At 42.9% G+C, this 15,657-nt stretch overlaps 2 protein-coding genes across 2 annotated transcripts in view; both read left to right on the top strand.

The window, feature by feature from the left end:
* Positions 1–1,559, top strand: part of LOC306648499 (uncharacterized protein) — a 54,225-nt gene extending 52,666 nt beyond the window's left edge. Inside the window, 2 exon segments of the mRNA XM_079118694.1 lie at positions 961–1,027; positions 1,029–1,559. Coding sequence (XP_078974820.1) covers positions 961–1,027; positions 1,029–1,140 — 179 coding nt within the window. The 3' untranslated portion in view covers positions 1,141–1,559.
* Positions 1,560–2,233: 674 nt separating this feature from the next.
* On the top strand, positions 2,234–10,971 carry LOC306648498 (cytochrome P450 2B4-like). Its single transcript, XM_079118693.1, has 8 exons — positions 2,234–2,322; positions 2,410–2,559; positions 3,146–3,306; positions 4,209–4,385; positions 5,127–5,276; positions 6,059–6,331; positions 7,376–7,517; positions 10,468–10,971. Exons 1-8 carry the CDS (start codon positions 2,238–2,240, stop codon positions 10,725–10,727), a joined length of 1,398 nt encoding a protein of 465 aa, XP_078974819.1. The 5' UTR covers positions 2,234–2,237; the 3' UTR covers positions 10,728–10,971.
* The last annotated feature ends 4,686 nt before the right edge of the window (positions 10,972–15,657 follow it).

The raw sequence follows: 15,657 nt of genomic DNA, 5'->3' as shown, positions 1-15,657 counted from the left end.
TGGGTCACAGAACCAGTTCCAGAAGAACCAGCCCAGACACCGGCCCTGAGTACTTCTATGTTCCCGTGTCCTGTCATCAGGAAATGCCAAGAGGACATGGACCCCTTGGCCAGATACATCCCTGCAGCCACATGTTTGCAGTGGCTGGAAAGGTGCAGGGGATGCCTGGAATCCCACCCTCCACTGGCCTACCCAGGGCTGTCAGTTTGCAGATGAGGAAGTATTGCAGCACCCGGAAGCGCTGTGTCCCTGCCTGACTTCAGGCAGACTCTCTCCTCCTTCCCCTATCAACCTGTAGTCTGTGAACAACATGGGTTTTTCACACACCTCTGTGAATCCAGGGGAAGCATAGAAAACCTGCTCATGGGCCCTGATCCCACTCACAACTTTCATGAATAATTTTTTGAAAGATTCTCAAAGCTTGTGGTTCAGGTCAAAACCAGAAGACAACTCAGAGACAGACAGAACACAGTGACAGAAACACACCGAGCCATGTTCTCAGAAGCAAAAACAAAACCATAGCTAGTACTCTAGGATACTTAACAGGAGCCATGTGTTAAAGAGTGTCTACAATGACTAACTTTACCCTCATAGTAGCCTGTATGATGGTAGTATTCTCATATGAAAAATGAAGAACACTATAAAATGTTCAGAAACATGTGCTCACTTGACCTACACACTCTGACACACTCACGCACAGCTGCATCCTTATCTCCTATGGAGCCACTGAACCATTGGTGATGAAACAAAAACTACATTTTCTTTCCAAACCAATGAACATGGAACAAGGTGTGCACCTGTTGTCAGATTTGGGACTCCCTGGGATTCCATGCTGAATATCAGATTAAAGGTTAAGCCTGTGATGATCCACTGCAGTGCACAGGTGCCTGGGTTTTGGGGTGTGGTGGGCAAGCACGTGCACTGGCCCCGTGCCCACATGGTGACCCTCTGTGCCCACAGGGAAGCACATTTGTCTTGGTGAAGGCATCGCTTACAACGAACTGTTCCTCTTCTTCACCACCATCCTCAAACTTCTCTGTGGCCAGTCCCGTGGCTCCTGAGGACATCGATCTCACTCCCAGGGAGAGTGGTGTGGGCAGAGGACACCCAACATACCAGATCCACTTCCTTCCTCACTGAATGGGCTGAGGGAAGAGGGCCAAAGGATTCTAGGGTCATTGTTTCTACCTCTGTCGAGAACGACCACCATGACCTCCACATCTTCCTGCCTGAGTACCAGCATCCTCCCTGTCCTTGTTTGCATCAACAGGGGAAAGTCCCCTGTGTAGTCCTACTTCCTTCTCTCACGCTGTAGCTCTTCCAAGCTCTCAGGCATTCTCCTTTCCTCTATTAATAGAATTGCAGAAGTCATAAGCAAGCTTGAAGATAATCAAGCCCCTTCCAAGGTGTGTATATAGTCACTGGGGGCAAACAGGGAAGCTGGGCTCTAGGTCCTTCTGAACTTCTGCCTCCTAGGTACAGCTCATGCTGAATAAATTATCCCTTGTCCAAAGTAAGTATGGTTCCATTTGTCCACTCCATGTGCTCCATCATCTGTGGTGAAGGACTTTGCCTAAGACTGCTCTTAACTGCTCCCCCAGCAGCACCCTGTGGTGGGTGAGGTGACCATGCCCATTTTACAGAACAGTAAGAGAGGGCGGGTGGGAGTGTCCTCTCTGAGGTCACAGAACCCAATTCTCCCAGTTTCTTCTTCCATATATATATAAGATATATATAATATATCCATATATATTATATACACTATATATATATATATATATATATGTAGAGAGAGATAAATCAGCATAACCCAAACTTGGCCATTATAGAGTATAGAATTTAGTTCATTCCCAAAGGTGTATGAGTATTACCATCTCGTTCCTGTTGTTCATGTCACTGTCCCCAATACCCCTGTTACATTGAACAGTCTCTCCTCAGTCTCGTTCGCACAGGCCCTGCAAACACCAACCTCGTTGCTGCTTCCATGGACCTGCCTGGCTGGCCCTCTCACATAAAGGAAGTGTCCAACTGTGATCGCGTGTGTCTGACTCTGTTCTTCACACAGCAGTTCGAGGTCCCCACACTGCAGACTTGGTCATGCCTGCCGTGGTCCTCCCTGCTCCTGTTCCCAGTTACCTCTCCCTGTGGATTCGCTCCAGGAAAGCACATCCTCAGCCCATGTGCTCTGAGCAGCACGGTTCCACAGTGGCACCTTGGGTCTGGTTCCATATGAGTCCATGAGGGAGGCTCTGGTGGATCAAGCTGAGACCTTTTCTGGCCGAGGACTCATTGCCATTACTGACTCCATCTTCCAGGGAACTGGTGAGTGGGAGACATGAGGGGAGGGGACTGGAGGGACCTGGGAATGCATGAATCCTCCTAAATTTACTTCTGTGTCCCACCAACCAGCTGTGACTTTTGCCAGTGGAAAATCTTGGAAAGTCCTCCAGCGGTTCTGTCTGACCACCATGAAGGACTTTGGGATGGGAAAGCAAAGTATTGAGGAGAGAATCAAGGAGGAGGCTCAGAATTTGGTGGAGGAGCTGCGGACATCCCAGGGTGAGCACTAGGGGGCTCCACAAGACTCAGAGACAGGGACAGGGAATGCAGAGACAGATTCAGGGAGGGAGAAGAGTGGGAGAATGAGTACACAGAAAGAGAAGAGATGGAGGAGGAAGGGAGAGAGACGGCAAGAGAGAAAAGTTCAGGATACAAACCAAGATCTAGTCATAGAAATTTCAAGGAAAAGATTACAAATGAAGGGGTCAAGGCTATAAGTAGAAGTGGAAGAGACATAAAATATTAGTGGGCAATGGAGAGAAGGATATGAAAGGCAGGGACAGAAAAAGAACTGACACAGTCTCAGACAACAAATCAGAGAGAAGAAAGACAGAGAGACACAGATGTAGAAGAAAACTCACACCAAGAGAGACACCAAAAAAAAAATTAAATAAATAAAAGACACAGAGAGGGAGATGTGCAGAAAGAAAAGGTTAGACTCAAAGGCCAAGGAATAAATGGACCATTCAGGATACAGAGAAAGCAACCTCAGAGTGAATATAGTGCCAGCTAGGTCAGAGTCACCCAGAAGGACAGTGCAATGCAGGGGACATCCAGACCTCCATGATAGACCTCTCATCTCCAGGGACCTATCTGGGCCCCACCCTCCTCTTTAACTCTGTCACAGCCAACATCATCTGCTCCATTATCTTTGGTGTACGCTTTAATTACCAGGACCCCAAATTCCTACGTCTGCTAAGTTTACTGAACCAAACCTTTACCATCCTCAGCTCCTTCTACAGCCAGGTGAGGCCAAAGATTCCAGGATGGGCCAGGGATCTGGGTGGGCAGACCCTGGGATGGGAGCAGATTCTCCCTGTCCAGAGCTCAGGAGCAAGAAAGTGAGGTGGGTTCAGATATTGGAAGGGGAGGAGCTTATTTTAATCTCTCCCTTCTTCTGAGTAACACGCCCACAAGGCGCCTGCTAGTGTCCATGGTGCCTTTTTATTGAAAATTAGAAAATGGCATCCCTTCGTCTAGGAAAAATGCTCTTTAAGTTCATTCACTATTTCACAACCCAGGAAGCTCTGCCCTGGTGGCATTCCAAATCCTGGCTATTGGCACACAGGCAGGTTCCCTTTACCTGCTCACACACTCTCCTGTTCCCCGTCTTTGAGGTACACATGACACCAGCCCTGCACACACTTCATCTCCTACACTCTCCAGGTAAGGCAAGAGTTAGTTTGGGGATAGGAATTAGGACTGCAAAAATCATAAATGGTGAGAGAAGATCTCAACTACATGGGAGGCTGAGGCAGGAGGATTATAAGTTTGAGCTCAGTCTCAGTAATTGAGGGACACTCTGTCTCAAAATAAAAAATAAAAGAGGTGGGGTTGTAGCTCAATGGCTTCTGGGTTCAACCTCCAGTATGAATCCCCCCAACACACACACACACACACACACACACACACACACACACACAGAGTGGTTTGGACAGTTAGCAGCCGTGCTTGTGGCACTGTGTGCATGCCCACATGCATGTAGTGTGTATGATGTGCCCACACGTACTCACCTGGGAAGCACAGTCACCCTTTCTACCAGCTTGGCTTTAGATGTCACAGTGTTGTGCAGGGCACAACTTCAAGGCTGCCAGTGCATGCCCAGGGTCCCAGCACCAGGTTCTGGGATCTTCCTGTCTTGTCCTTAGGTGTTTGAACTCCTCTCGGGAATCCTGAAACATTTCCCTGGCCCCCACACTCATCTGTGCAGAATCATTCAAGAACTGAAAGATTTTATCACTGAGAACATTGAGAGGCACCAAGAAACCCTGGGCCCCAGTGCTCCCCGGGACTTCATTGATTCCTTCCTTCTCCACATGAACAAGGCAAGGCAAGCTAGGATTGGGGTTGGGTGGGAATGAGAGTGCGGGCCATCTTACTGACACTGAGCTGGTAGTCGGTGTGTTAAGTACGGGACACTTTTTACAGTTGGTGATCCAGCCACTGGCACAACCTCCAGGCCTCCACCTGGCTCTTCCTCAGCCTCCCCAGCAATGCCTTCTAAGACTTAGGAACTGAAGAGTTATCACTGGGCTCAATACCCTGCTCCCTCCCACTTCCTCTCATTCTGATTGATCAGAGGCCCCCTTACGGTGTTCTTATTGGTCCCGGTTTATGTCTGTTCTCACTGGTCTGGAAAATGCCATACAACATGTTAAATAGTTTCCTCATGATGTCTGAATAGACAGCTGCAGTGGCCAATCAGGAAGCAAAGATAACCAAGAACCAAGATGGTGATCACAAAGCTGGAAAAATAATTAAGCAATAGTGTTTAGTGAGTGTTTAAAATCATAATATTAAACAACACCATGTGATGAAGTGAGGCACAGAGAGGTTATGTTCTTGCCTCACAACACAATGTTGGGAAATGGCAGGACCTGAGTTTGAACCCAGGAATTCTGGCTCCAGGACCTATGCTATTGCTACTCTGTAGACCTTGAATAGCGGGAAGAGGAAATAAGGAAGTGGAAAACTGGTATAGGGTAATCTCGGGATAGGTGGGTAGAAAAGAAGACCCTGAATATTTGCCAGGAGAGATGTTAAGGATTGTCAACCTTCACCCACAGGAACGATTTGTTACCGAGAGTGAGTTTCACCATAAAAACCTCGTCCACACGGTGCTCTCACTGTTCTTTGCTGGAACAGAGACATCCAGCACCACCCTCCGCTATGCGCGCTTATTGCTGCTGAAGCACCCGGAAGTCTGGGTTGAGCAGGTTCTGTATGTGTGTTGGGGGCAGGGGCGGCTTCACTGTGGTGGAAGGTGGTTGGTTAATGGGTAAAAACAGACTTTGGTTCTGATGAGTCAGGAAAAAGAAAAAATCCACCCCAGCACGGATGTACTAATTATAATAAATTGTAGCCGCCGAAAGCAATTTGAGTTTGAGGAGGTACTTCACAGTTGACAAAATATTTTCATTCAAATGTAGTTCAGAAGTTACTTTTGAGCTTTATAGCATGTTTTCAATTTGTAAATGAGGTTTACAAAGCATCACAGGTCACAAAGCAATACCTTTTTACAAAGTATTTTGCAGTCTGCAAAATCACATGGATCTTGATAGAAAACCTTGAGGTTCACAAGCAACTTAACAATTGGGAGTATATTTTTGATTTGTGATGAATCTAAAAGATTTTTGATGCTTGTGCTTATGGTCCATAGAGCAAAGTTGGAGAAACTCTCATCTCATCAAAACGGCTTCCACAGAAAGGGAAAGTGACTCATTTCAGATTGCATAGCAAGCCAATAAGAGAAAAGGAAACGACATTATTTCCAGTCAGAACTCATTCCCAGTAAAAGAAGGGGAAAAAAAGAGGGTTTGACCTTAAGTGTTGAATCAATTTCCACTCACCCATCTTTACCAAGTGAACTTGTCTCATAATTAGAGTGGAAGAATTAGATAGGACTTCTCCCTGAAGAAGGCGTTGACTTTCTCCTGATGGTTTCATTGAGAAGGAGTGATAATACCTTAATGAAGAGTTCTTAAGCCTCTTCCCCCAGCCTGCAGGCCACTCTTCAAATGCCTTTGTTGAGCCCCCTTGTTACCGTCACTGTTGTGACTCCTCCCAAATCCTCTCCATCTCCGAGGAAGTCCAGGCAGAGATTGACAGGGTCATCGGCAGCAAGCGTCTCCCAGCCCTTGAAGATAGAGCAAAAATGCCTTACACGGATGTGGTCTTCCATGAGATTCAGAGATACAGTGACCTAACCCCAATTGGTATCCCACACTCCGTCATTCAGGACACCAACTTCCGAGGGTATCATCTCCCTCAGGTGAGATCTTCAGGGCCACAGAATCATGGATGGAGGGTGCCAGCTTATGATCCTTGTGTAGCCATGATAGTTCATGTCTCTGGTCACTGGGCTATATGGAAGATTTTTATTTTCTTATTTTTTATGGGGTGAAGGAGATTTTGGAAATAGAAAAGTCCTCCCCTTTCCATTCTTTCTTTCTTTCTTTCTACTTTTATTAGATGTTAGAGTTACTTTTGCTGAAGAAAGTAGCATATACTTATTAAACTTGTTCTATGGTGGAGCTGTCTTTCCTGTCCTCATCTTCCTCAACATCCTCTTTCATGAGAAGGTGCTGACAGTTTTTCATTTTTGCTTCCATATTTCCTTTAAGCTCATATAATCATATACCTGATAGACATGTATATGAAGTTCATGTCATGCTATATCTTATTTTGCACCTGTGTGGACAGTGTGGTATATCTCCTTTCATGCTCACACTTATGTTCATGCAAACATGTTTTGCTTGTTTTTTTTTATTTTATGGTTCTGTGTGATTTCCTTTTTATATTTTAATAGTTGCACATCTTTAGATCAGTGCTTGTGGTTCTAACTCTTACTATTCTACCATGGTGTCCTGAGTCATTCCTGAGTTGGATGTATTTATTTATTTTCATGCAATGCTGAGACTCGAACCCAGTGCCTCACACATACTAGGCAAATGCTCTGCCACTGAGCTACAGCCCCAGACTAAGTTGGATGTATTTAGAGATGATGTTCACAATATCAAACCACCCTAATCACCAACACATTGGATTAGATTCTGGCCCTAGTGATGGCATGAAGGTCTCTGTTGAGCCAGATGGGAACATGCGGTTGATGGATCATAAGGAAGTCCAAAGGATCTTAGGGGAAGAGGGATCAGGGTGGTTGGTAGGGGTATGCAGAAGGCCCAGGACACAACTATTAATGAAACAGGGCAGAATTATTTCCATAATTTAGCTTCCAACTCCGGATATACTGGAATTGATTCAGTCACACCTTACTAATGGCCATCTGGGTCTCTTGAATTTGATACCCTCTCAGAACACTACTGTGTACCCCGTCATGAGCTCTGTCCTCCATGACCCACGCCACTTTGAGAAGCCAGACACCTTCGACCCTGGACACTTTTTGGATGCCAAGGGCAAATTTAGGAAACGGGCAGCCTTTATTCCTTTCTCCATGGGTGAGTTGCTCCCTTCTCACTTTTGAGACAGTTCTGTGTGATTTTCTCCCTTTGTTCACATCAAACACTGGGTGGAAAAGATGAGGATTCTGAAGGGAGATGGAAGAGAAAGATGGAGACTAAGTTGGTGGTGGAGATAAAAGTAAAAAACCAAGGCACATGCACATGCATAAGCACAGGAAAACCAAACAAATGAATGACCTGTGATGGAGCACCTTTTGTACGCCAAGAATTGGGGAAGGCATTTTCATTTTTTTGTTACAAAAAACAACTATTATTAACTATTATTTTTTCCAGAAAGTAGTCAAGTTAAAGATGAAGACCACCTGTGATTCACCAACAAAATCATATTTTTTGGTATTACAGAGGGTGTTCTTCCAAATTTTTAATTACATGTATTCACACATATGAAGTTAGTTGATGGATAGCTAATAGCTAGCTAGCTAGGTAATAGGTAGGAAAGTGAAAGATTTAAAGAGAAGAAAAGAAAAGAGGTGGAAAAGATGTAAAGTGACAGAAAATATATCAAGCTGTTTTTTGTTAGTCAGTTGTTGAAATCTACACCCAAACCAAAGTGAGGGCCCCAGGAATTTAGGCCACAAAATTTAAGGAGTGCTCATGTTTAGTCATGTGAAGGTCCCTTTTCAATGATTTATCTAATAATTAAACTTTTAGCAACTGATTTGAAATGTATCATATACTAAAACTTTAAATTCCCTGAAGTCTACTTCTGCTTTATGGATGTTAGTCCATATCCATGCCAATCCATGCCCTGTCTGTCTTTTCTAACTATACCATCTGTCTATTCCATACCAATCATCAGGCTGTATAATGTTTTTATAATTCACAGGAGTTAATCCTCCTCCATCACTCTGATTTTTCAGACTCCTATGTCTCTTCTAACTAATTTTTTTTCTTTCAACTACACTCTGGTATTATTTTGTCAATGTCCTCCACACCCCGCCCCCCTTCCAAAACCCAGAGTGTAAATTGGTAGATGAATCGGGAAGCCTTTGGAATTTGGAAACATCACATTATAAAGTATACTAGATGAAACAGTGTGAGTCCCCATTCAGTCAGCTGTTATGTCACTTAGTATATCAGTTGTACTTGTTCTGTGTTTTAAATCTGAGTTTTTCACATTTCTTTCTAAATTTATTCCTGCATTTCAACCTCTAGGGGAGGTCTTTGCTACTGTTCATAGAACCTCTTCTCATGGTATTTTAAACTGCCTTAATTAGAATATCTGAAAGCCACTGATTTTTATGTATTTCTGCTATTATGAGGCAGTTTCCTGATATGTTTATCACTAACAGCTTTTCATAGGTTCTCTTGGGCTTTCCAGATAGTTGATCATAGATAGCATCTGCAACTGATATTTTGACCTAATCCTTTCTCACATTAAATCCATATTTTGTTTTTTCCCTCACATCATGGACTTGCACTTGTCTGATTCCTAACTTTAAGCAATAAATAAATAAATAAATAAATAAATAAATAAATAAACAAATAAATAAATCAGTTTTCTCTATTAAGCTACTGCTGACCGTGGTCTTTTTCAGACATTTTATGGCTAGTCTAGCACATATTTATCTCAGTTTTAAATCAAATTAAGGAAAAGTCTCCTGTTTTTTTGTTTTTGTTTTTTTTTTTTTAAGTTTTGAATCAGGATTTTGTCTTGAGTATTCTCAAGTCTATTCTCAGCTCCTGACAAGATGATCAAACTTTTTTCTTTGATTGATTATAAACATAGATGTGATAGAGTTGAATCATATGTTCCTCTGTAAAGCTGGAATCATAGAGGCTCAGTAGAGCGGGGCTTGCCCAAGGTCCCATGGGAGGCCGGGGCGGTGTCAGTCAGAGGAGCTACTCTAATCAACAACCCCAACGGCTCCACAGCTCAAGGCCAAAAAGTTAATTTCAGGCTTACCGTTGTACCGACATCCCAACCAGGGGGCCTGGACTCAAAATAACGTAGAGACTGGAGCCGTTGGGGACTTGATCCTGCCGAGTGCAGAAACAAGGAAGAAATCACAAAACACATCAATTTATCCCACACTTTACTGGACAAAGCAAGTCCAAGCAAGTCCGTGACAGAGATGGTCAGATTCCTGAAGGATTATACAGAGCTGAGAGGCAGCTCTCCAGGTTCCCTCCCTCTGCCCAGTACAGCACACAATGATGCTCACCCGTGGGTATACCACGTGGACCCAAGTCTGGGTTGTACACTAGGAGATCATGAGGGCTCCATCCAGGGGGACACTTCTGCAGTGTTTGATTCCACATTGGGATATGAGTGCAGGATCTGAGAGTGAGGGTGGTGGGGCCAGGGTGCACAGAAGTGCCAACTGAGATGCTTAATAAGCATGACATGGCCGCCTGCCAATCAGAACTGTTACCACTGGTGTGCTGGCACAGAGTCTGGGAGGCTTACTGGGTTAGCTGCTGACTGGGGGTGGGCCTTAGGACCCGGGGGAGGGGCCATGGTGAGCCAGACCCGAAGCTTCGAGCAGTAACTGTATATCCTTTAGAAGTAGTTCGGTATTCTAACAGCCAGTACAGATCTGCAACCAACCCACTGAACTTCAGCCTAGGAGGGAACCTTGCAGGTCTCAGCTCACCTATGCCTCTCTTGCTGCTTTGCATAGGATACATTAGAGAGGTTCTTCCATGATCTTCATAAAGCTCAGTTGATAATATGTTCAATCAGAGACATACAGAGAAAGGGATTGTGAAAGAGGCAATGACAAGGGACCAGGAGATTCAGAGGAGATGGTACCGGGCAGTCGTGATGAGGTGGAACAGACAGGATTGTGTACTCAGATTATTTGCATGGAGGACAAGAATATGAGCAGAAGTGCTTCATGTGTAAATGTATACAAATGAGCATGTAAATGTCCAGGAGGAATGGGCGCGGCAACTGGGTGTTTTCCTTCTCTTATGCCCCCAGGAAAACGCATCTGTCTGGGCGAGAGCCTGGCCCGCTCCGAGCTCTTCCTCTTTTTGACCTCCATGCTGCAGAGCTTCTCCTTGGGCTGTCCCAAGGCCCCAGAAGACATCGACCTCACTCCACAGGTGAATGGGCGGGGCAAGTTGCCCCCTGTGTTCCAACTCTGCTTCCTGCCCCGCCATAGAGAGAAAGAAGAGATGCAAATTTCTTCAGGATCCTTCCATGTGGCCCCCACCTCTGAAAAGAATGAGGCCACTTGAGCTCCTCCTTGTTCCCTCTCTGCTGTGGAAAGTGAGTTCTGTATTCTGTCCTCCATCCAGCATGCTGTGGTCTCCATTTACCTCCAAATAGCCTTGAAAGTTGACCAAGAGAAAAGGATCAAGTAACACCCTCAAGAGCTTAGTGCCACCACCCCTCTTTTTCTTCTGCCACAAAACTAATACAGTCCTTGATCGATCTGCTTCTTCAGTCTGAATCCGCAAATAAAGAAAATTTGCAACTCCATCTTGAGCTGACTTTTTATAAAAATAAGTATGAGTAAGAAGTACACATTAGCTGTTGTAAGCATTGGAGATTCTGGGATTCCTTGTTACTGCAGCATAACGTGGCAAAACTAGCTGATAGAATATTGCTGCAGGTGATACAGGGAAAGAAGAAAGAAGAACCTGTGGCAGCGATCATCTCTTGGGAATGAGTCTCAATTCTTATCTCACTTTGTATTTTCCATGTACCTCCCCACCAGTTCTTTTTTTAATTTTAACTTATTTTTATTGTAAAAAATGGGATATATGTTGTTTTTGATTGTACATGTACTAACAGCATACCATTTGTGTAATCATACATTTAGCTAGTGTAATGATGTTTGACTCATTCTGTTATTTTTTCCTTCCCCCCACCCCTCCCACCCCTCTTTTTCCTCTATACAGTCCCTCCTTCCTCCATTCTGGCCCCCCTCCCACTGCCTATTATGTGTAATCATCTGCTCATCAGTGAGATCATTCACCTTTTGGATTTTTGATATTGGCTTATCTCACTCAGCATGACGTAATCCAATTTCATCCATTTGCTTGCAAACGCCATAAGTTTATTATTCTTTATAACTGATTAATATTCCATTGTATATATATACCACAGTTTCTTTATCCATTCATCCATGGAAGGACATCTAGTTTGGTTCCACAGTCTGGCTATTGTGAATTGAGCAGCTTAAACATTGATGTGGCTGTATCTCTGTAGTATACTGATTTTAAGTCCTTTGGGTATAAGCCGAGGAGTGGGATAGCTGGGTCAAATGGTGGTTCCATTCCAAGTTTTCTAAGGAATCTCCACACTGCTTTCTAGAGTGGCTACAATAATTTGCAGCCCCAGCAGCAATGTCTGAGTGTATCTTTTTCCCCACATCATCTCCAACACCTATTGTTGCTTCTATTCTTGATAATCGCTATTCCAAGTGGGGTGAGATGGATTCTTAGTGTAGTTTTGATTTGCAATTCTCTTATTACTAAAGATGGTGAACATTTTTTCATATGTTTGTTGATTGATTGTAGAACTTCTTCTGTAAAGCGTGTGTTCATTTCCTTAGCCCATTTGTTGATTGGGTTATTTGTATTCTTCGTGTAGAGTTTTCTGAGTTCTTCATATATTCTGGAAATTAGTGCTCTATCTGAAGTATGAGTGGCAAAGATATTCTCCCACTCTGTAGGCTCTCTCTTCTCATTGCTGATAGTTTCCTTTGCTGAGAGACAGCTATTTAGTTTGAATCTATCCCAGTTGTTGATTCTTGCTTTTATTTCTTGTCTATGGGAGTCCTGTTAAGGATAAGTCTGATCCTAAACCAACTAGGTAAAGATTTGGACCTACTTTTTCTTCTATAAGATGCAGGGTCTCTGGTCTGATTTCAAGGTCCTTGATCCATTGTGAGTTGATTTTTGTGCAGGGTGAGAGATAGGGGTTTAGTTTCATTCTGTTGCATATGGATTTCCAGTTTTCCCAGCACCATTTGTTGAAGAGGCTATCTTTTCTCCATTGCATATTTTTGGCACCTTTGTCTAGTCTGAGAAAATTGTATTTATTTGGGTTTGTGTCCATGTCATCTATTCTGTACCATTGATCTACCTGTCCATTTTGGTGCCAATAGCATGCCTTTTATGTTACTATTGCTTTGTAGTAGACTTGAAGTTCTTGTATTGTGATACCCCCTGTTTCATTCTTCCTGCTAAGGATTGTTTTAGCTATTCTGAGTTTCTTAATCTTCCAGATGAATATCATGATTGCTTGCTCTATTTTTGTAAGGTACATCATTGGAATTTTAATTGGAATTGCATTGAATCTGTACAGCACTTTTAGTAGTATGGCCATTTTGACAATATTAATTCTGCCTATCTGTTGGGGGCTGTGCCATGTTGGCAGAGCCGGGATGACGCCTGATCACATCGGCAGCAAGGAGGTTAATTGACATAAGCACACTCAGGTGATTTTCTTGTCCACGCACACAATGTATGTGCACGTGTTCTCGAGCACTAATTGCCTGGTCAGAGCGTCTTGCCTAATCTTTGCGTAAGAGGCGTGACCCTGTGTCCTGAAGGTGATATAAGCATTGGCAGAGCGAGACAGAGAGACAGCAGCCATTAGAAGCAGCCAGAGGGAAAAACACGGACAGCAGCCATTAGCAGAAGAAAAGCAGTAGCAGAAGACACGCGGCGCGGCAGTAGCCAGAGAAAACACGCACAGCAGCCATTAGCAAAAAAGGCAGAAGAACGAACACAGCAGCAAGTAGGGGCAGTGGCGGAAGGCAGATTGTGGAACGGAGAACTGAGACACATCACTAGGGCACCTTAGGTAGACACACCCTTAGTTCACAGGATGCAGGACTTTAAGGCGTGGCAGGCCTCTCCCCTTTTAAGCTCTAAGAAAAGCCTGTCTTTCTTTCAAAGTTTCTCTCTTAAGCAAAGTTTCTTTCTCTCTGATAAGCGCGGTCTCTCTCTCTCTCCTCTCAAAGCAAGTAAACCTCATTTCCTCTATCCTCTATAAACAAGCAAGAAAGCAGTGCACCAAAGAGAAAGATAGAAGTGCCTCAGTTTCCACTCCACCACCCATAAGACCCGTGCAAGTTGTTGCTGCAGGCGGTGACAAATATCCACGGATTTTGGAACCGCAAAGAGCCAGCGACGCCTATCCAAGAACATGGGAGATCTTTCCATCTTCTAAGGTCTTTCTCAATTTCTTTCTTCAATGTTTTGTAGTTTTTATTGTAGAGATATTTTACCTCTTTCGTTAGATTGATTCCCAAGTATTTTATTTTTTTTTGATTTTATAGCCTGCTATTTTGCTGAATTCATTGATGAGGTCTAGAAGTTTTCTGGAGGAGGTATTGGATCCTCTAAATAAAGAATCTTGTCATCAGCAAATAGTGACAGCTTAAGTTACTCTTTTCCTATTCGTATCCCTTTAATTTCTTTAGTCTGTCTAATTGCTCTGGCTAGAGTTTCGAGGACAATGTTGAATAGAAGTGGTGAAAGGGGACATCACTGTCTTGTTCCAGTTTTTAAAGGGAATGGCTTCAGTTTTTCTCCATTAAGATTGATGTTCGTCATGGGCTTAGCATAAATAGCCTTTACAATGTTCAGGCATGTTCCTACTATCCCTATTTTTTCTAGTGTTTTGAGCATGAAGGGGTGTTGTATTTTGTCAAATGCTTTTTCTGCATCAATTGAAATAACCATATGATTTACGGATGTTAAACCATCCTTGCATTCCAGGGATGAACCCCACTTGATCGTGGTGCACAATTTTCTTAGTATGCTTTTGGACAGAGTTTGCCAATATTTTGTTAAGGACCTTTGCATCTATATTCATCAAGGATATTGGTCTAAAATTTTCTTTCCTTGATGTGTCTTTTCCTGTTCTGGGTATGAGGGTGATATTAGCTTCATAGAATGAGTTTGTGAGGGTACCCTCTTCTTCTATTTCCTGGAATACTTTGAGAAGTATTGGAATGAGTTCTTCTTTGAAGGTCTTGTAGAACTCAGCTGAGAATCTGTCTGGTCCTGGGCTTTTCTGGGATGGTAGGTTTTTAATGGCTACCTCTATTTCATTGCTTGATATTGATCTGTTTAAATTCTGTATGTCCTCCTGGTTCAGTTTGGGAGGAGCATATGTCTCTAGAAATTTGTCAATGTCTTTGGTAGATTCTATTTTGTTGTAATACAGATTTTCAAAGTAGCTTCTAATTATGTTCTATATCTCAGTGGTGTCTCTCATGATATTTCCTTTTTCATCATGAATTTTAGTAATTTGAGTTTTCTTTCTCCTTCACTTTGTTTGTGTAGCTAAGGGTTTGTCTATTTTGTTTACTTTCTCAAAGAACCAAGTTTTTGTTTTGTCAATTTTTTGAATTGTTTCTTTTGTTTCAATTTCATTGATTTCAACTCTGATTTTAATGATTTCCTGTCTTCTACTACATTTGCTGTTATTCTGTTCTTCTTTTTCTAGGGCTTTGAGCTGTAATGTTAGGTCATTTTGTTGTTGACTTTTCATTCCTTTCTGGAATGCACTCCATGTAATGAATTTTCCTCTTAGTACCACTTTCATAGCATCCCAGAGATTTTGATATGTTGTATCGTCATTCTCATTGACCTCTAAGAATTTTGTTATCTCTTCCCTGATGTTTTCTGTTATCTATGTTTCATTCAATAGCATATTATTTAGTCTCCAGGTGTTGGAATAATTTCTGTTTTTTATTTTGTCATTGATTTCTACTCTCAGTCCATTATGATCTGATAGAACACAAGGCAGTATCTCTATTTTTTTGCATTTCCTAAGGGCTGCTTTGTGGCATAACATATGGTCTATTTTTGAGAAGGTTCCATGTGCTGCTGAGAAGAAAGTGAATCTGTTCGTTGATGGATGGAATATTCTATATATGTCTATTAAGTCTAGATTATTGAATGTGTTATTGAGTTCTATGGTTTCTTTGGCTGGTTTTTGTTTGGAAGATCTATCTAGTGTGACAGTGGTGTATTTAAAGTCATCCAGAATTGTGTTGTCGTCTATGTGATTCCTGAAATTGAGAAGGATTTGTTTGATGTACAGGGATGCACCATTTTTTGGGTCATAAATATCTACTATCGTTATGTCTTCCTGATTTTGGTTCCCTTAAGCAGTATGAAATGTCCTTCTTTATCCCTTCTG

The sequence above is a fragment of the Sciurus vulgaris genome (genome assembly GCF_902686455.1).
Source record: "Sciurus vulgaris genome assembly, chromosome: 17".
Taxonomy (NCBI): Eukaryota; Metazoa; Chordata; class Mammalia; order Rodentia; family Sciuridae; genus Sciurus; species Sciurus vulgaris.
This window is presented reverse-complemented; position numbering and strand designations above follow the sequence as displayed.

What these genes read in the sequence shown, in the direction of transcription:
- LOC306648498 (XM_079118693.1), top strand. Translation starts at nt 2,238, where the DNA reads ATGAGGGAGGCTCTGGTGGATCAAGCTGAGACCTTTTCTGGCCGAGGA. An exon ending in CTCCATCTTCCAGGGAACTG is followed by an intron (nt 2,323 to 2,409) that starts GTGAGTGGGAGA and finishes CCCACCAACCAG; the next exon opens with CTGTGACTTTTGCCAGTGGA. An exon ending in GGAGCTGCGGACATCCCAGG is followed by an intron (nt 2,560 to 3,145) that starts GTGAGCACTAGG and finishes TCTCATCTCCAG; the next exon opens with GGACCTATCTGGGCCCCACC.